This window comes from Sarcophilus harrisii, chromosome 3 (assembly GCF_902635505.1).
Source record: "Sarcophilus harrisii chromosome 3, mSarHar1.11, whole genome shotgun sequence".
NCBI classification, from domain to species: domain Eukaryota; kingdom Metazoa; phylum Chordata; class Mammalia; order Dasyuromorphia; family Dasyuridae; genus Sarcophilus; species Sarcophilus harrisii.
This window is the reverse complement of record NC_045428.1, coordinates 200,525,745-200,547,010: the sequence shown is the minus strand read 5'-3', so window position 1 is coordinate 200,547,010 and position 21,266 is coordinate 200,525,745. Positions and strand designations below refer to the sequence as shown.

Genomic DNA, 21,266 nt, shown 5'->3' with positions numbered 1-21,266 from the left:
TGTGATAAAATATATGTGCCAAAAACTCATAAACTTTGCTCAGAAAAATAGAATTTATCTTTCAATTTCAGACAGCTTTCTAACAAGTTTGATTACATAATTTTCTAGCCTTTAGAAACAAGTTAGAAATAGCTAGGGAAGGAGCATGTATGTGTTTGTCTGTATCTGTATATTGGGGGCGTTGGAAGAGGGTGGAAATACTACTGGAGAGAAGCAAAAACACTGTAAACAGCAAAAAAAAAAAAAAAAAAGAGAGAGGACACAATCTAGAAGACTGATTTATGTCAGAAAATATAGCAATAGATATCCCTTCTTTTCTTGGAGAGGTGAGGAACTATGAGTAGAATGTTGCAAATATTATTTGGGAGCTGGGAAAAGGAAATGTATTCAGAAATGAATATGATATAAAATAAAAAGGCATTAATTATTTTTAAAGATTGGTGTAAAGGCATTCACTAAGCAAAGGGAAGCAAAAAGTCTCTGAGTGATACTTGATACTTGACCTCCAAATAAATAGATGAGTTGTTCCAAGTGTTCTGAATAGCATAAACACCACCACCACTGCCACCCTACACATTTTTATCATATTTGTGCAGCCCACATTTTTTCCATTCTTTCTTGATTTGAGTAGAATTATGAACTGGATTTTTTTTTTAATAATTATAACTTTTTATTGACAGAACCTATGCCTGGGTAATTTTTTACAGCATTATCCCTTGCACTCACTTGTGTTCTGACTTTAACCCTTCCCTCCCTCCATCCCCTCCCTGAGATGGCAAGCAGTCCTATTAAATATTAAATATGTCATAGTATATCTTAGGTGCAATACATGTGTGCAGAAGCATACAGTTCTCTTGTTGCACAGGAAGAATTGGATTTAGAAGGTAAAAATAACCTGGGAAGAAAAACAAAAATTCAAACAGTTTACATTCATTTCCCAGTGTTCTTTCTTTGGGTGTAGCTGCTTTTGTCCATCATTGATCAATTGAAACTGAGTTAGATCTTCTCTTTGTCGAAGAAATCCACTTCCATCAGAATACATCCTCATACAGCATCGTTGTTGAGGTATATAATGATCTCCTGGTTCTGCTCATTTCACTCAGCATCAGTATGAACTGGATTTTTAAAGAGCCTTTATTTGAATGTCCTTAACCCATTATCTATTTTTTCCTTCTTATTATAGAGTGACATCAATTGCTGACAGACTGAATGTGGAGTTTGCTTTGATTCACAAAGAAAGAAAGAAGGCAAATGAGGTTGACAGGATGGTTTTGGTTGGTGATGTGAAGGATCGTGTAGCCATCCTTGTGGATGACATGGCAGATACCTGTGGCACTATATGCCATGCTGCAGATAAGTAAGTGTGAATTTTAGAAATCAAGATATGAAATACAAACTTTACATGTTAGCATTTTTTAAAGCTCCATTTCTTGTGCTGTTCATTTGTTGATGGATTAACAATCTTGAACCCACAGGAAGTATTGGGCTGTTTCATTTAAAAACATACCCACACCTGGGCTTTCAGTAGTTCTTAATTATGCTCATCTCAAACATAGGAACAAATGAAACTAAGAATCTTTCAAATTGCTTCCCCTTTGCCCCCAGATTTATCATATAAAAAATAAAATATTACCTGCTTCCTCTCCTACTTCAATGGGAATCTTTTATATTATCCTTGAATAGTAGTTATTCATCTTCTACTTGAAAATTATTGCTTCCCAGCTCAGTCCACTTTATTTTCAGACACTTTATGATAATTGAAATCTGTTTCACTATGACATTACAATCTCTAATATGATATCACTACTATCAGTTGTCTCCAAATTGATCAAAATCACACTTAGAACAACAGGCTTCCCTAACACCTCAGCAAAGCAAGTAGCAAAATGTGCAAAGAATGGTTTAAGAGAAAAGAAAAAAAAGGGAGAATTTTTTTTTTTAATCTGTAAAACTAATCAATACACCCAAAAAAAAAAATTTGATGTAATATGCAGTATTCCACATCTGAAGGACTCTCTTTTGCAAAGAATGTCTTTGATCTCTTCTGTGGGACTGAGCTTGTGAAATGTAATTTTGCAGCAGTGATCTTTGATTGAATCTATTGTCAACTTATTTAAAAACATATGATAAATTAACTTTTTAAAAAATCATTAATAAAGCTTTTTATTTACAAAACATATGCATGGGTAATTTTACAATATTGATCCTTGCAAAACCTTCTGTTCCAAATTTTCCCTTCCTTCCCCCCACCCCATGCTCTAGATGGCAGGTAGTCCAATACATGTTAAATATATGTTAAAACCAATATATGTATACATATTTATACAGTTGTCTTGCTGCACAAAAAAAAAATCAGATTAAGAAGGAAGGGGAAAAAAAAACCTGAGAAAGAAAACAAAATACAAGCGAACAACAGAAAGAATGAAAATGCTATATTGTGGTTTATACTCAGTTCCCACAGTCCTTTCTCTGAGTGTAGATGGCTCTCTTCATCACTGAACAATTGGAACTGGTTTGAATCAACTCATTGTTGAAGAGAGCCATGTCTTATCAGAATTGATTGTCATATAGTCTTCTGTTGTTGCCATGTGTAATGATCTCCTGGTTCTGCTCATTTCACTTAGTATCAGTTCATGTAAGTCTCCAGGCCTCTCTGAAATCATCCTTTTGGTCATTTCTTAACAGAACAATAATATTCCATAACATTTTTATGCCATAATTTATTCAGCCATTCTCCAGTTGATGGGCATTCATTCAATTTCTAGTTTCTAGCCACTACAAAAAGGGCTGCCATAAACATTTTTGCACAAGTGGGTCCCTTTCCCTCCTTTAAGATCTCTTTGGGATATAGGCCCAGTAGAAACACTGCTGGGTCAAAGGTTATGCATAGTTTGATAACTTTTTGAGTATAATTCTAAATTGCTCTCCAAAATGGTTGGATTTGTTCACAGTTCTACCAACAATGTATCAGTGTCCCAATTTTTCCATATCTTTTTTTTTAATAGCTTTTTATTTACAAGTTGTATGTATGGGTAATTTTACCGCATTGACAATTGCCAAACCTTTTGTTGCAGTTTTTCCCCTCCTTCCCCCCACTCCCTCCCCTAGATGGCAGGATGACCAATACATGTTAAATATGTTAAAATATAAATTAAATACAAAATAAGGATACATGTCCAAATAGTTACTTTGCTGTACAAAAAGGATCGGACTCTGAAAAAGTGTACAATTAGCCTGTGAAGGAAATAAAAAATGCAGGCGGCCAAAAATATAGAATTCTATGTAATGGTTTTTAGTCATTTCCCAGAGTTCTTTCGCTGGGCATAGCTGGTTTAGTTCATTACTGTTCCATTGGAAATGATTTTGTTGATCTCATTGCTGAGGATGGCCAGGTCCATCAGAACTGATCATCATATAGTATTGTTGCTGAAGTATATAATGATCTCCTGGTCCTGCTCATTTCACTCAGCATCAGTTCATGTAAATCTCTCCAAGCCTTTCTGAAATCATCCTGTTGGTCATTTCTTAGCGAACAATAATATTCATATACCACAATCTTTTCAGCCTTTCTCCAATTGATGGGCATCTACTCAGTTTCCAGTTTCTGGCCACTACAAAGAAGGCTGCCGCAAACATTCTTGAACATACAGGTTCCTTTCCCTTCTTTAAGATCTCTTTGGGATATAAGCCCAGTAGTAGCACTGCTGGATCAAAGGGTATGCACAGTTTGGTAACTTTTTGAGCACAGTTCCAAATTGCTCTCCAGAATGGTTGGATGTATTCACAATTCCACCAACAATGTATGTCCCTGTTTTCCCACATCCCCTCCAACATTCTGCATTATCTTTCCTTGTCATTCTAGCCAATCTGACAGGTGTGTAGTGGTATCTCAAAGTTGTCTTAATTTGCATTTTTCTGATTAATAATGACTTGGAGCATCTTTTCATATGGCTAGAATTAGTTCAAATTTCTTCGTCTGAGAATTGTCTGTTCATATCCTTTGACCATTTATCAATTGGAGAATGGCTTGATTTCTTATAAATTAGAGTCAATTCTCTATATATTTGGGAAATGAGGCCTTTATCAGAACCTTTGACTGTAAAAATGTTTTCACAGTTTATTGCTTCCCTTCTAATCTTTGCCTGTATTAGTTTTGTTTGTACAAAAACTTTTCAATTTGACATAATCGAAATTTTCTATTTTGTGATCAGTAATGATCTTTAGTTCTTCTTTGGTCATAAATTCCTTTCTCTTCCACAGGTCTGAGAGGTAAACTATCCTGTGTTCTTCTAATTTATTTATAATCTCATTCTTTATGCCTAGGTCATGAACCCATTTTGACCTTATCTTGGTGTAAAGTGTTAAGTGTAGGGCAATGCCTAGTTTCTGCCATACTAGTTTCCAATTTTCCCAGCAATTTTTGTCAAACAGTGAGTTCTTATCCCAAAAGCTGGGGTCTTTGGGTTTGTCAAACACTGGAGTGTTAAAGTTATTGACCGTTTTGTCCTTTGAACCTAACCTATTCCACTGATCAGCTAATCTCTTAGCCAATACCAAATGGTTTTGGTAACTGCTGCTTTTTAATATAATTTTAGATTTGGTACAGCTAGGCCACTTTCATTTGATTTTTTTTTTTCATTAATTCCCTTGAAATTCTTGACCTTTTGTTTTTCCATATGAACTTTGTTGTTATTTTTTCTAGGTCATTAAAATAGTTTTTTGGGAGTCTGATTGGTACAGTGCTAAACAAATAGATTAGTTTAGGTAGCATTATCATCTTTATTATATTTGCTTGCCCTATCCAAGAGTATTTAATATTTTTCCAATTGGTTAGATCAGACTTAATTTGTGTGGAAAGTTTTTTGTAGTTTTGCTCATAAAGTTTCTGATTTTCCCTTGGCAGATAGATTCCTAAGTATTTTATACTGTCAGTAGTTACTTTAAATGGAATTTCTCTTTGTAAGTCTAACTGTTGGATTTTCTTAGTGATTTATAAGGATGTTGATGACTTATGTGGGCTTATTTTGTATCTTGCCACTTTGCTAAAGGTGTGGATTATTTCTAATAACTTTTTAGTATAATCTCTGGGGTTCTCTAAGTATACCATCATATCACCAGCAAAGAGTGATAATTTGGTTTCCTCATTACCTACTCTAATTGCCAAAGCTAGCATTTCTAATACAATATTGAATAGTAATGGTGATAGCGGGCAACCTTGTTCCTGATCTTATTGGGAATGGTTGCAGTTTGTCCCCATTACATATGATGCTTACTGATGGTTTTAAATAGATGCTACTGATTATTTTGAGGAAAAGTCCATTTATTCCTATGCTCTCAAGTGTTTTTAACAAGAATGGATGTTGGATTTTATCAAATGCTTTTTCTGCATCTATTAAGATGATCATATGGCTTTTGTTAATTTGGTTATTAATATGCCAATTATACTGACAGTTTTCCCAATATTGAACCAGCCCTGAATTCCTGGTATAAATTCATGGTGTATTATCCTGGGATTTCCATATCTTTTCTTGTCATCTTAGCCAATGTGAGAAGTGTGTAGTGGTATCTCAGAGTAGTCTTAATTTGCATTTCTCTGATCAATAATAATTTAGAGCACCTTTTCATATGACTAGAAATAGTTTCAGTTTCTTCATCTGAAAATTGTCTGTTCATGTCCTTTGACCAGGTAAATTAACTTCTTTATGTCTTTTTGATTTTGTTAGTTTCTATGGGTTCAGTTATCTCTATGCAAATGATTCCCAGAATTACTTTTTCAGCCATAGTCTCCTGAACTATAATCCCAAATCATTTATTGCCTGTTTTATTGCCTGTTAAAAATTTCCAAATAGATCTTCATTAGGCATTTCAAACTCTGTGTGTTCAAAACACAATACATTATCTTTTGCTCAAAATCCAGCCCTCTTCCTAATTACTTTTTTCTATTGAGGATTCTGTCATCATTTCAGTAACTCAGGTTGACAGCCTTATTATCAGTTCCATTCTCATTTATCTTACCTATCCAATTACACCTTACTAGGATGTGGTGTAATGGGAGCACAAAGGGTTCTTTGGTGTAGGTTCGAGTCATGTTGCCAAATCTTGTTAAATCTGCCATGTTTTCAGTTCTACTGTCAAAGCATATCTCATATCCATTATCTTATCTCCATTAACCATCTAGTTCAGGTCCTCATCACCTCTTGTCTGGACCACTTGTAGGAGACTTTTCATTGCTATCTCAAGTGTCTTTCCTTTATAATTCATCCTCAAGAAAGCTGCAAACCTAGGGCTCTGATCATGTCACACTTTGTAAATACAGACTTTTCTATTTAGCATTTAAATTTCCTGTCTACTTAGCCAGATTTATTATCTGTGCCCCTCTTCTTGCACTCATTGTTCCAATCAACTATTTCTTCTCTCTGAAAGTATCTTTCTATCCTGGTCCTTTCTTCCTCTTCCTGGAATGCATCCCTTCACTTCCCTGCCTTCCTTCAAAGCTTAGCTGAAGCACTACTTTCTCCATGGCATCTCATTGCCCTCAGCTATTGTGTTCCTTCTCTGTCTCCTCCTCCCAAAAAAATTACCTCAGATTTACTTTGTATATATATTGTTGCAATATCTGTATGTTATTCAAGAATGTATATTCAGGAATTGGTTGATTTGATCCCTAACTCTGTGCCCCATAGATTAATGACATTTTGTCTCTGGTCACTTATTAATAGTAGATTTCACTGTTATTATGACTCTTTACCCTCACTCAAATGCTCACCCCCAAACCCACGCTTTCCTTCCTTAGGCTTGTGGATTTCCATCTCCAATTTTAATACGCAGGGCTGTGGCACCATCCTCCCTATCTAATCAGTTACTTTTAAATTAGGTGGTACCCTCCTTGTAACAGCCCAAGTGTGACTACAACTTCCCTTGAATGATGCAGAGGTTTCACTGCTGCAGTATATCCAGTGCCCTAACTCAGGAAAAAGTTCAAGGATGAAAGTGGGGTGGTCACATTTCTCAGCATTTCCTAATAAAAGAAGCTTGAGTTAATTGGCTAATGATTGAGTATTTATTAAGTATTTGCTCTGAACTATGTGAGTATATTCAGAAGAAGTATAATAAAAAATAGTTCCTCTTCTCGGGGAATTTACATTGTTAGTAAAAATAAAAAAAATTAAAAAGACATGGCCTATAAGGCACTTGAAAAAAAGACCATAAAATGAAGTACAAAATAATATGATAATAATGACTAATGTAAATTCCATTTTCCTTTTGACTTATCAAATTAAAGATCCATCCTCATGGAGAAAACACAATTCATCCCTAAGTTCAAAGAAGATAAAAATCAAACTTGAACGTGAATGTAGTAAATCTTAAACCACTTCAAGGATCAGTGGTTTTATTTCTTCCCCTAGTGAAGATTACATAACTCTCCTCTATACCTTTGTCTATCATTTTTGTGAATTTCCAACATTCCTCCAGTGTATTGCCCAATATCCAACCTGGTGGTGCAGGTTAACAAGCCAGCAGCATTCCACTGAGAGATATTTAGTTTCATTTCTATGTATATAGCATTCAAAAGTTTTTTCTCTATTTCTTTTTTCAGGTATGTTTTCCTTATAAAATCTTAGGCTGTTACCTCCTAAGAGGTTCAACTTGCATTTTATGTCTAATTTTTTTAAAAATCCAGTTACCTTAGCTACAGTCATTTAGTAGTTGTTAGAGAGTTACCCTTAAGAATCAAGAGGACCAAGGCAGCTAGTTAGCATAGTGGATAGAGCACTAGTCCTAAATTCAGGAGGACCTGAATTCAAATCTGGCCTCAGATACTTAGCACTTCCTGGCTGGGTGACCCTGGGCAAGTTACTTAACCCCAATTGCCTCAGCAAAAAAAAAAATCAGAGGACTTCTGACCTACTTGGCTGGCCCTGGGCACATTATTTAAGCTTTCAGTGTTCTTAGTCAGTCTCTTAAGACTACAAGTTGTAGAGCTAAGTACCAATCTATATGGACTAGAAACCTCCACATATGGAAGACGTCACAGGTCTGGGGTTTGTTTGTTTTTTTTTAGTGTGTCCTTTAAGATTTAAATTTTTTATGTAGTACTGTAATCTTCCAAATAGTAATAAAGCTGTCTCATCAAAAGGGGGAGAAAATGCTAACATGATTCATGATCGTATATGTGTTTTGTTTTGTTTTTTCCTCCTGACATTCTATAGGTTACTTTCTGCGGGAGCCACCAAAGTTTATGCTATTCTGACTCACGGAATCTTCTCTGGACCAGCTATTTCCAGGATTAATAATGCTGCATTTGAAGCTGTGGTGGTCACAAATACAATTCCACAAGAGGACAAAATGAAGCACTGCTCTAAAATCCAGGTATAGTGGAAAGAGGTTTGGTTTTAGAATCAGAAGACTTTAATTCAAAAAAGATTTTTATTCTAACTTGTTTGACCTTCACCAAATCATTTTTGTTTTTAAGGTCTTAGTGTGGAAAAAGGAAATAACTAGTCGGTCCCTTTCCTCTCCAGTTTTTTAGTTCCATCTTAAAAATTGTATGCTTTCTAATCATTTCTTGGAAGAATGAACATTTACTGAATCATTTAAAATTTTTCTTAACTATTTAAAACCTAATATACAAAATATTACTATTACTATTCCTACAGCAACAGATTATTAGGTTGTAATATATACTCTAATGTTCTGTGAGGAAGAACACTTTTCACCTTTAGATTCATAGTAAAATTGAATTGACCTAGGAGAGAAGACTGTTCCGTTTTTTTAGTAAATAGAAATAAAATCTTACTAGCTTCCATAGTTTTAGTGTTGATTAAGACTATGATTTCCCTGTGCTCTTCCCCCTTTCCCCAAAAAAGCTCTTAGCTCTTAAAAAGTATGTACAAACTTAATGTTAAAATCAGCATCATTAGGGAATTTAATTAAATTAGTTTGACCTTTCTAGAAAATTACTGTACAGTAGAAAGGAAGCCATTTTTTAAAAAGATTTTCTTATATCCCCTAAAGAGACCTACATTAGTAGGTCTTCTTATTTTAAAGTAAACCTGATTCTATGATTGCCTTCATCTTCTTTGTTCTGTTTCTTTTTGCTGTTTAGGTTATTGACATTTCAATGATATTGGCTGAAGCCATACGGAGAACACACAATGGTGAATCTGTGTCTTACTTGTTCAGTCATGTTCCATTATAACTCCAGATCATAGCCTTCCTATAGGCTGTGTATAGCCAGTCTGTTTTTGTTTTAATTATTGGGACTCGACAGTATGACAATTAATGCTTATTAAAGCTTCAATTGTGTGTGCTTTGAGATTCTTTTTTTTTTCTTCCTCTCCTGAACCCTCTTAACCTCTCTCCCCTGCAACCCCCCCTTCCCCCCCCTTCTTAATGAATTGGCCTGTATGGGAAATGTCAACATTTTCCTACTTTTCCTGTACTCTTACGTTACATTGGAGCTGCAATTGTAAGAGTGTAATTACATTTCAGAAGATTTTTAATTTTATATATCTGGGTTTGTCAGAGGTAACCCTGTATTAAAGCATTTCATGTACTACTTTTATTTAATAAAAATGCCTGTGGGCATTTGGGTAAAACCCCTGCTATATAGAATTAGATCTTTTATTCAGAATAAACATTATTTTAGAGAATTGTAGAATACTTTGAATGTTGACTTTTTTTGTTAGAGTTCAGATTAATTTCTTGGGCTTTACCTAGTTTAAACAAAGTTTTGATCAGCTTAATGATGTTCATTGACTCATTGCTGATGGAAGCTTGTAGACAAATCAGTTAAGGACAACAGAGTGTATAAATGAATGTAGTTTTGTGTATCACATTTAAGTTGGCTGTCATAGTGCTGTGAATTTCTGCTCGTTTCTGAAAATTATTTCTGTCAGACTATTCCAAAATTATTTCTGGCATTAGAATTATTAAGAATTTTCTGGATATAATCTTTGTCAGACTCTAATCTCTAAATTAACTGGTCTGACAAATTCTGAATAGTGCATTACAAATTGAAAAGGGAAATTGCACAAAAAAATCCTAACTCTTTAAAAATGCACACTCCATTCTTTCTTATAGTATTCTTTTATAATAGCGTTTAGTTGCAACTTTTGCTTTTAATTTTTCTTTATTTTGCAGCCAAGAAAAATTGACTTTTCAATGATTGGATTCTGAATCATTGGGACTTTCACATTATTAAACATAGAGTAATGTATACTTATACTTGATTAAGGCACCATTTAGGGCTTAAATCCACTAAACCTATTCAGTCTTTTAATTTTTCTCTTTGACTTGAGTAAAGTTTAGAATCATCAGGATTATTAAGTGTATGTTTATATAATGTCTCTCTCCTTTTTTTGTGGTTAGTGTACTTGTGTTTTTGTAGTCTAAAATAGTTAAACATCTCCAGCAAAGTTAAAACATTTACCTAGAAGGCAGTAATAACGGAAATCTGGAAAAAAGTATTTGCAAATAAATATTAAATGTTTGCTTAGAATGATACCTGATTATTCTCAAGAGTGTCAGTTAAAGAACTCATTAAAATCATATTTTTTTACATTTTTGGCTTATGCCATTTTTTCTAAATCAGAAGTCAGAGGAAACAACATTAATACAGTGCCACCTTTTCTTCTCTCCCTCACTTGCCCTGAAAATCCTGAACATTATCTGGTCTTGTTTTTTAATGCACTTCGGCTAGATAATAAGTCTGTGTAATTCAGACCAAAAAAAAGTTATATACGGTTATGCAGACCAACTTTAATGGCAAGGAATGCCATTTTCCCATCATTTAGTTGAAAATAATCAACTTTGTTATCTTTTTGTTTTTTAATAGCATTATTTAAAATTTTCTGTTCTAGCATTGAAAGAATTTTATTTTATGTTAGCAGGTCTAAAAATAATAATTTACCTGACATTTCAGTTGTTGATATCAATCTTACTGCATATTTCTATGCAGTAAAATAGTTTCTAAAAATAATTCTAAAGTAATCTGGCAGGAAATCTATGCAATACAGTTTAAATGGGCAGATCGATAAACTGATAGCTCGATAGCATTGACTTTCTGATTTCTGAGTTTATCTAATATGTTAAAAGAAGGGACCAAATACGTTACTTTGACTACTTATACAAGGTATTCCAAAATGTTTTAATGCAGTTGTTTATGTCTATGATGTTGGAGTGCAGTGGGATTAGTGTATCTACCATTCAGAATACTTGAAACCAACCCATTGAAATGAAAATGTTCAGAATGGATTTTATCCTCTAGCACAAAACAGGGTGAAATCTATATAACTAACCCACTCTGATGAGGAGTTATTGTTTTATCTTCTATTTAACATTTTTGTTTTTTCTGGGTTTTTAAAAACAAATTTATGATAAATATGGCTGTGTTTACATATATACAAGTAGAATCAGATACACGTGAAAGATCAATTAGTTTGTAAAGATTGCCTCAAAAGAAAACATTGGTATTTTTAGGTTTCCTGTTTTCTGTGGGACTATCTAGATTTGGCCCATAGTAGATGAAATTAGCCAGGTCTTACATTCAGTTCTGCTATATGCATGCAGAATCAGCTTATATCACTTTCCAAATAATATATCTAGGGAACCATGATCATACCAAAGTTGCTCTCCTCAAAACTGTCAATCAGTAAGTATTTATACCATATCTTTCCTTTATTAGCTATTGTTAATGTCCAAGAATTGTATTGTTTGTGGTGCTTGTGTTGATCAGGTTACTGTTACAAAATGAATTTCCTGTTATTTCCTCTAATATTGTACTCAAGTATTTTCAATAAAATTATGTTGCAAATTGCTCCTTTTATAAGACATTTTTATGGTTCTGGAGTCTTATTAAAGCTTAGGCAGTACCCTATTCTCTGCTGTCCTCATCCCTCCACCCCCAAATTGTCCTTTCTTTAAAACAAGGATTGCAAAAAAACAAAAAACAAAACAAAAAAACCTCGACTTCCCAGCGCTAGAAGACATCCATGGAAAACCTGCCATTAATTAAATTGACATGATGATACACTTCCAGAATTTAAGCCTTTGTTTGACTTGCTCTCCTGATGAGTCTTTATTTACTAGTGAATTAATTAGTTAAGTGAATGAACAACAGAATCAAATTCAATAATTATATTTAGCCTTCTTATCCTGGATTATCTCTGTTTACTCTGTGTCTTAGAGGTTGCTTTAATTTTTCCTTCATTCTTGAATTGCTTTAATTTTCATTTCCTTGGTCTTTGCAATATAGGTTTTATCTGCTTTTGGTTTGTTTCACTCTGTAGGATCTTAAAATTTGCCTTGTTGAAATCATGTACTTCCCATTTAAATGTGAAAGCATTCTGGATCAAATTATAGACTTTAGAGCTTGAAGAATCCAAAGAGATTATCTAATCTAATTTATTTTATTATTTTTTTAGCTAATAAGAATTTTTGTCCCTAACCTCTCTTCCCCAGATTGGGTTGAGGGAAAGGGAAAAGAAAAACAATCTTTGTAACATATGCATATTCAAGCAAAACAAATGACTACAGTACTCATGTGGCATGTGTGTCTCATTCAGCAACTTCAATGCCATCATTTCCTCTGATCGTTGTCTTAGGATTCTTATTGGTCATTTTTTTAAAAAGTCTTTCAAAGCTATTTATTACTTAAAAATATTATTGTATAGATTATTCATTTGCTTCTGTTTATTTGATTCTCATTTTGTAGTACAACAGTATTCATATTCTGCACATTCAAATACTGCAATTTGCTCAACTACCCTCTAGTTGATGGGTACCACCATGCTTTTGGTCCTTCATCCCCAAAAAAGAATTTACTTTTTTTTTTAAATACATGGGCCCTTTTCATGATTGCACATGCATAACCTATATCAAATTGTTTACTGTCTTAGGGAAGAGGGGAGGGAGAGAATCTGGACCTTAAAAATAAAAAAATAAAAAAAAAAACTCTTTTTTACAAATTGAATTGTATAAAAATATTTTTTTACAAAATTCATGGGACACCTAGATGATGTGAGTTTAAATCCAACCTCAGACATTTAACAATTCTAACTATGTGATCCTGGACAAGTCACTTAACTCCAATTACCTTGCCATAAATAAATAAATGAAATAAAAGTAGCCTAAACAGCACCCCCCCCCAAAAAAAAAAAAAAAACCCAAATTCATGAGACTTACAATAAATAATTGTTGACAATAGTAGTGCTACCTCTTAAAAATTATAGACATAAATAGTACCAAATATCCTAAATGTATAATCCAGAATCGCCCTCCCCTCAAAGCACATCTATTTTAAGATTTTTTACAGTAGCATTATATGTAATGGTCTAAAGTTTTTAAGTAACTTAAACATGGGCATGGCTCAGTGAATAGAGTGCCAGGCCTGGAGTTAGGATTTCCTCAATCTTCAGATGTGACCAACAAATAAAACTCCTTTACAATTTCACCTACCCTGTTTTTTGGCCTCCAACCTTGATTCTCTGTAATCTAAACTGGCTATCAACTTACAGTTTTTCATTTGATATTTCTTGTCTTAACACTGCAGCTTTGCACTGGCTATCCCTCAGTTGGAATGCATTTCTTCATTACCTCTTGGCATTTTATTTTCAAGATTTAGCTCAAGTGCCATCTTTTGCATGAACATTAGCTGCTTTAGGCCTTACCCACCTCATTAGCTTCTATTTATTGTGTTTATGCTTATTTTAGTACATTTTAATTCCCCAGATTAAACATAAGTTTCTCGAGGGCAAGAATTTTTCATTGTCTTTTTTTATTTCTAGAGCCTAGTAGAGGAGACCTTAAAATGCTTGCTAAATTGACTCAACACTTCACATACTAAAATTTCCCTATAATCTAGAAAATGTATCCTAATGAGAGAAAATCTGTCTTGTCCTTTTCCATAAAAATAAAAGTACTATTTGCCTATTATATTCAGAATTAATCATTCAGCAAGCATTTTTAAGTTGTCTCCTCTACTGGGCTCATATAATAGAACACAAATTTATATAATTTAGCAAAATTCCAAATGCCTGGGAAAAACCCATTTTTTTTAGTTTATTCAGATTTACAGTATGAGAATATTTTTATGGTTCATGAAAAACTTAACTGAACACTACTAATTCTGAAGACTGAGTTTGACATTAAAGGACATAGGAAAATATATTCCTTTTTCATATGTGGGAGACTAGGTGTGGAATATTGGATATATTAGACTTGTTTGATGTGCTGGTTAGTTTTGCTAAATTGCTTTTTTTTCTTCATTACAAAACAAACTTAGTGGGTAGGGGATGGTGAATAAAAAAAAATACATTCAGAAATTAAGGTGATTTAAAAAAAGATTTATTCATATTATCCTTTTATAAGAGTTGACCAACCTCCTGACAATTAAGACTTTAAAAAAAAAAAAATGGCCAATGTGGGAATTTGCTTTGCTTGAATATACCTGTTCATAAAAGATTGTTATTTTTAATTGGAGAAGGGAGGTAGGAGGAAGAGGATTTAACTGAAAAAATTAAAGGTTGAAAAAGTTAACATAACTGTACATATCTTTTGCCTCAAGAATACCACTAGTAGGCCTATAGAGAATATATATATATATATATATATAGTAGCTTTCTGTTGTGGTGAGTGAAGAACTGAGATATTCATCAATTAGCAAGTGGCTGAAGTTACAGTATATGTAATAATGGAATACAACCATGCTTTAGAAAATGATAAAAATATTTTTTTCCCAGAAAAAGAACTGATAATACCAGCAATTCTGGTAATTTCAGTCAACATTATGACTAAACAACAAAAATTCTAAAAAACATAGCTCCTGAATGTTGGAGTTTTTACAAATTGTTAAGCCATTAGAGTTGATAGAGACAATAATTATCTAATTTAGCATGGTTCAATATGATTGATTTGATCTTAGAAGGAGATATTTTGGGCCAGAACTTGAAACAAGGTACTAAGTACAACTGATAGAAACGATGCTTGTGTTCACACCTTTAGAGAGCTCATAAATATCTAAGTACTCAATGGAGTTCACACGTTTGGGAGATCTCAGGGCTTAGTATGGCTTAGTATGAGATATCCGAATTCACACCTCCCTTAGGGCCAGAGAGCACTCTGGGAGATAATGCAGAATCCCTCTCTCTCCAGAAGGAGGAGTTAACCTTTGGGAGATAATATATATACAAGAAGCTCTTAGAGCTGGAGGGAGTTTTTCTTGGGAACATTGACTGGGGTCAGAGAGGAGCACTCTGGAAGGAAGCCCACGAGCCCTATCCCCGAGGCAAGAGATTCATTGCATCTTCCAACTTGGTTCTGGCTGGAGTCTGAAAGACAAACCTTTGGATTTGGAGACATTCTGGTGGAACTCTTAGAAAGAACCAAGCGGAGAGATAGGCCTCTGGGCTAACCGGGCTATATTGAAGGACACAATAAAAGATCTGAACTCTTTTATCACCTGGCTGTGTTTTGGAAAAAGAGCACCACACATAATAAACATGTAATAAATGTAGCAGCAGTTGAGTTTATTTAGCCTAGGGACAAAATAGTGTCAGTCCAGACGGATCACTTTCTCTACTATGTTATAGAATTTATATTAAAAAAAAGTTACTTTAAAGTGATAATAATTCAGGGTCCTCCAGAAAATTCCTAACATTCAGACAGATATTTGGATCCCTGCTCTATTTGAATTCTGCTTATTTCCCGCTAGTGGTACAGTGGATAGAATGCCAGACTTGGAGTCAGGAAAATTCCTCTTAAGCTCAGATCCAGCTTCAGACACTAGCTTTGCGATCCTGGACAAGTCACTTAGTCCTGTTTGCCTCAGTTTCCTCATCTGTAAAATGAATTGGAGAAGGAAATGGCAAACCACTCTAGTGGTTTACATTCTACATGTACATACAATATAAGACTTCACGATAGACTATGGATATTTATTCAAAGCAAATATCAAGATGAATTAGTCACTTGGATTAGAAAGAAGAAAAGCCAAAAATTATATGAGTGCCTATGTTCTCACTTCAGCAGCATATATAATAAAATTGGAATGTTACAGAGATTAGCAGGATCCTTTGTGCAAAAATAATATGCAAATTCATGAAGAGCAATTTTTTTCCTCATTTTTTTTTTAATCTTAAAAAAATATTGTTCTATGGGATGGCTTTTTGGAAGGGGGTGAGTAGGAATGCTGGAGAAAATTATGATAATATAGGAAACAAAAAACATCAATAAAATATTTTTAAACGAAGAAGAAAATTTGAGGAAGGAATCTTTCAGACCTTTCTTAGGTCCTTGAAATAGCAATTACAATAAACATCTATAATCATCTGAGTTCTTAGTTCTTAGATGCTGTATCACTGCCATCCCATTTTCTTTCACAATCATCCCTTCACTCACACCATTGTTCTTCCAGTGGTCTCTCAAAAGCAGGCTGACTGTCTACAACATGAGTCATCTGTGATCCATTTGTTTCATCTGCCTTGTTACAGATTGAGTGGCCTTTTTATAAAATCCACAACTGTGACTGATGTCTGACTCCTGGTCAAAGACAGCAATCAGGAGGGGAAGGGAGCAAGCATTTATATGGTGCCTACTGAATGCCAGACATTATGCTAAGTGCTTTACAAATATTTTCTCATTTAATCATTGTGACTCTTTCAGGACTAAGAAGGGATGCTGTCCTTTTGAATTACAAATCCCAGAATTCAAGTTAAGATTGGAATCATGACTCAGTTTTCTTCTCCTGTTTCCCTTTAGGGTATCCTCTGACCAGCTCAGTTTCTACCTGAAGGCTTTATTAACCTCCCCTTAACTACTAGTGTCTCCCTCCACAAAATTAACTTAATTTGTGCACACATACTCACTCTCTCTCACTTTCTATCTCTCTCTTCTCTCTCTCTTTTCTCCTCTCTTCTCTCTCTTTCTCTCTCTGCATATATATATATATATATACTCACATAAATAGTCATTCAAAAAAATATGTATATATACATACATAAATATGTATATGCGTGTACATGTATAAGTATAAATATATTATGTAAATGTATATGTATATACATTTTATATACACATATGTGTGTATATATGTACACATATATTGTTCATTATGCAATTATAAGTCTTAAATATTATGTAAAATGCTAATGATGATGATGAATTTTTTTTTGCCTGTTTTCAACTTTTAGAACATGACCACCAGTAACCAATTTTTAGATAGAGCATAGAAAAATAGATCTATTGAGAAAGTTATATGTTTGGATATACTTTAGATAGGTTAGGGAAATGACAGAGGGAATAAGTTCAGTATTCTAGTAGTGACTATTTCAACTAAGCCCATTTTTAATGATCTGGGTTTTATTAAACACTGTTATTTAAACATAAATCAAATAATGGTGACCAGACAACTCAAACCCTCTAAGAGCACCTTTACCTCCTCAGGTCCAATACACTTCATTTAGTAATGCGATTTCATGTAATAATTAAACAAAGGTCATATTTTCTTCCTTTGTTTCTGGTCATAATTTGAGACTTTAAAAAATATAGATGTACTCTAATGGTTATCTCTTAAAAGAGCTGTTCTGGATCACTGCTGTAATATCTCTGGTAAAAAATCTCACGAGGATTATGTGTATGTAAATATGGTTTTTCAACTCTTAGTGAAGTTTTAAGCTATCACATACTTCAGTAAATAAACATTAAATATTGGTATCAAATATATATTGATGTTGATATAAACATGATATATACAAATGTATAATATGTTTACGTAATATTTAATAACATTATATTATTATATATTGTTGTATATTAATATTATGTGTAATATTATGTTCACATTCTATATTATGTTACTCTAGACTTCTTTTAAGAATAGGCTATCATATGCTACCATTATATATTATAAATATAATATGTGTTATATATTTTACTACCCTTTTGAAATATATGTATGTACACGTATGTATGTTTGTATACATATACATATGTTTGTGTATTCTATTTATTTGAGGCAGCTAGGTAACATAAGAGATAAACTGGGTCTAAATCAGGAAGATATGAAATCATGTCTTGACCCAGATATTTACTAGCTGTGTGACCATGAGCAAATCACTTAGCCTCAGTTTCCCCAGTTGTAAAAATAAGATCATAATAGTTTCAAGGTTATCATTGTGGAGATTAAATGAGATGTTTGTAAAACACTTAGCACAGTGCCTGCTAAAAGTAAGCATTATATAAATGCTTATTTTCTTTTCTGTAATTTTGTTTCTTCATGTACCTTTTTCTTCCATAAGGTTTTTAAGGTCTAAAAATAAGTTAGTTACATATACTTTGAAACCACTAGGATGTTCTATTTCTAGCTATACTTTCAGGTTTTTCTGATATATTCATAGGTGTTTCAAAAGTCTTAGTTTGGCTTTAAGCTTTAATAGCTCAAATAAAGTAAACTTTAATAGCTTAAAACTGTACTGAAACTTTTAGAAAATTCTATATTTATAAGTGATTTTTTTTACATGTAAAAAATCACATAAATAGATTAATGTACATATTGGCAAATCAGTTGTGAAGACATTGAAAATCCTTGGATCTCTTTCTCTGTCTCTGTCTCTCTCTGTATATATATATATATGTGTGTGTATGTGTGTGTGTGTGTGTGTGTGCATGTACACATATATACACACAAATGATATTTGTATGCATATGTAGATATGTATATATACCTATATTTATCCACAACATACAAAAATACACATACATATATACAAAAAAATCTACCAAATCCCACTCACCTGGAGAATGTGATTAATAAGCAGCAAACTAAAAGAGCCAATTCTGAAGCAAGGACAATCCCATTTCATTCAATTCTATTCAATTAACATGCTCTGTTTTAAGCATTGGGAATACAAAATGAAAACTCCTGTTCTTTCATGTTAAAGGGAAGGAGGGAAACAGAGGAACAGCAAATATACAGATAAGGTTAGAGAAAATATATTTGAAGAAAGTACAAAGTAATTGGCCAGGGTTGCAGGTGGATGGAGTAATTGGAATTGGGGGGATTTAAAGGTCTAGAGTAGAAAGTAGCGTTTGATGAAAGCCTTGAAGTGAGGAAGGATAAGCTTCCAGGAAAAAAGTCTGAACAAAAGACCTAAAAGCTGAAATGTTGTGTATAAGCAAGGCCCATTTGGTTCTCATCATTTTTGAGTATGATATCACTTCAAAGGAAAACAGAAAAATGCAAATAAATGTCTTCTAAAGAAGAAAAAAAAAAATGAGTTCACATGAGTGGTATTCAAAAGAAACAGGACCTTGTAAGTGCTTTGCTGTGATATAATTAAAAAGACACTGTTAAGTATTTTCAATTTAGCATTTAGGAACTCAGTCACAAGAATATGTAATAACTGGAACTTCTCAGTATTCCTACTTCTATAACTCCAATGGGATAAGCATCTACTCAACACCATAGCTCCTAAATCCCCACTAGTACTTTATTTATTTTTTCTTTTCTAATCATTAGAGGCATAAGACACATAAACTGTAGTGTTCTTGTTTGTGGAGGTCTCTGCGCCAGCCTCTATTTCAGTTGAGTAATCACCAGGAGAATAGCCAGGTGGTAAAGTCCAAAGTCTAAATTCTTTATTTTCTCCTTGCCTGGGGCTAGGCAGCTTTCTTGAGAACCTTTAAGACCAGCCTTTGTCTCAGTGGGGGAAGTGCAGGAGGACAGGCCAGCCCCCATGAGGGTGATGAAGATGGAATTGAATTTCTCTGAGTCCGAGGGCTTGTGCTTCAGCCTCCAGCCACCACAAAGGGTGGACGATGGAATGAATGTGTCTCTGAGTCCCTTTTCTGAGTCTGTCTCTGGCTCAGACAGGCCTTGGTCTCAGCGGAGAAATGAAGGAGAGCCTGCCACCAGGGTGATGTGAGATGAAGTAAGTGAATCTGACTCTGACTCTGGCTGAGTTTGTTGCAGCTTTATATGCTCTATTTTGAGTATAAACTAATCATTATATCACTAGGAAACCATTATTTGTTGTGAGATTAAATCAATCATGCTGAACTTGGAGAACTATTAATCACCATGCTAAACTAGATAATCATTATATCATCAATTCCACTGAATTAGTACCTTGTAAAAATCCTTATTTTAAGTACAGAGTTCTGGCCCATGACAATAAGCAAACAAGAATATTCCAATATAAGAATTTTTAAAAGAATTGAATACTGTGAACCCTTAATATATATAGTTTTTCAGATGTATATTAATCTTAGTAGGATAGTAAGAAAATTGTCATCTTTGTTTCCCTTCTGAACTTTTAGTTTTGTGTGATTATGTAATTATTAATATTCTTTCTTTTTTCTTCTTTAAAAAATCTTTTGCACTGTCCACCAATTAAAGGCTTCTTTTAACAGATCAAATCAGATAACCATGAATTCAAAGCAAAAAATATTTTATGAAACAAAATAATTAGGCAAAAAACAAAGATTTGAATCAGATATTAAATAACATTGTACTTATTCCCAAATAACTGCTGCCTCTTTTGTGTATACCCACCCCAAGGATCCCTAATCTAGGTTCCCAATTAGCCACTCAGTTTCATCAACACAGCAAGACAGGAATATACTAATCACTCATGAAAAGCTATCTTAAAAAACTCACCAAAACTTGAGAAAGTACTAGACTTCTCTGTTCATAAACCACACAATCAGTGAACCTTAAGAAAAATCTTCAGAGTCTTGAGAATAGGAACTACCAAAAAATGCCAATAGTTAGACTACAACCAACCATTTTATTTTTTTTCTTTTTTATTGAAGTTATATACCAAATAAATTGAGGATTTCCATATAAAAATCAGATGAGAAAAAAAAGGGTTTTACATGAAACTATTAACTTCTATTACAAATAACTAGAATAAGTATTGATCATATTCATCATTCAATTTTCAAAGCTACCATACTTACCTGTTTTTTGACTTCTATTCTTTTCTGTGCATTAAAAAAAAATGCCCTTCTTTTCTTTTCTTTCTCTTTCTTCCTTCCTTTTTTCCTTCCTTCCTTTCTTTCTTTTTCTTTCTTTCTTTCTTTTTTTCTTCCTTCCTTCCTTCCTTCCTTTTTCTTTCTTTCTTTTCTTTCTTCCTTCCTTCCTTCCTTTTCCTTTCCTTTCTTTCTTTCTTTCTTTCTTTCTTTCTTTCTTTCTTTCTTTCCAACTTTGTCCCTGAGCCCACATCTTATTCTATTTTCCCCTATTAGCCCCAGAAAAGAAAAAAAAA

General features: G+C 33.5%; 1 protein-coding gene and 1 non-coding gene across 2 annotated transcripts in view; both read left to right on the top strand.

Annotated features, from left to right (window-relative positions):
- PRPS2 (phosphoribosyl pyrophosphate synthetase 2) overlaps positions 1-11,834 on the top strand; it is a 37,222-nt gene extending 25,388 nt beyond the window's left edge. Inside the window, exons 5-7 of the mRNA XM_031958996.1 lie at positions 1,184-1,357; positions 8,211-8,370; positions 9,107-11,834. Coding sequence (XP_031814856.1) covers positions 1,184-1,357; positions 8,211-8,370; positions 9,107-9,199 — 427 coding nt within the window. The 3' untranslated portion in view covers positions 9,200-11,834. The remainder of the gene's footprint in view (positions 1-1,183; positions 1,358-8,210; positions 8,371-9,106) is intronic.
- A 4,177-nt stretch (positions 11,835-16,011) lies between these two features.
- LOC111720260 lies at positions 16,012-16,118 on the top strand. The gene has a single exon (XR_002770020.1). It is a non-coding gene; the product is annotated as a U6 spliceosomal RNA (small nuclear RNA).
- The last annotated feature ends 5,148 nt before the right edge of the window (positions 16,119-21,266 follow it).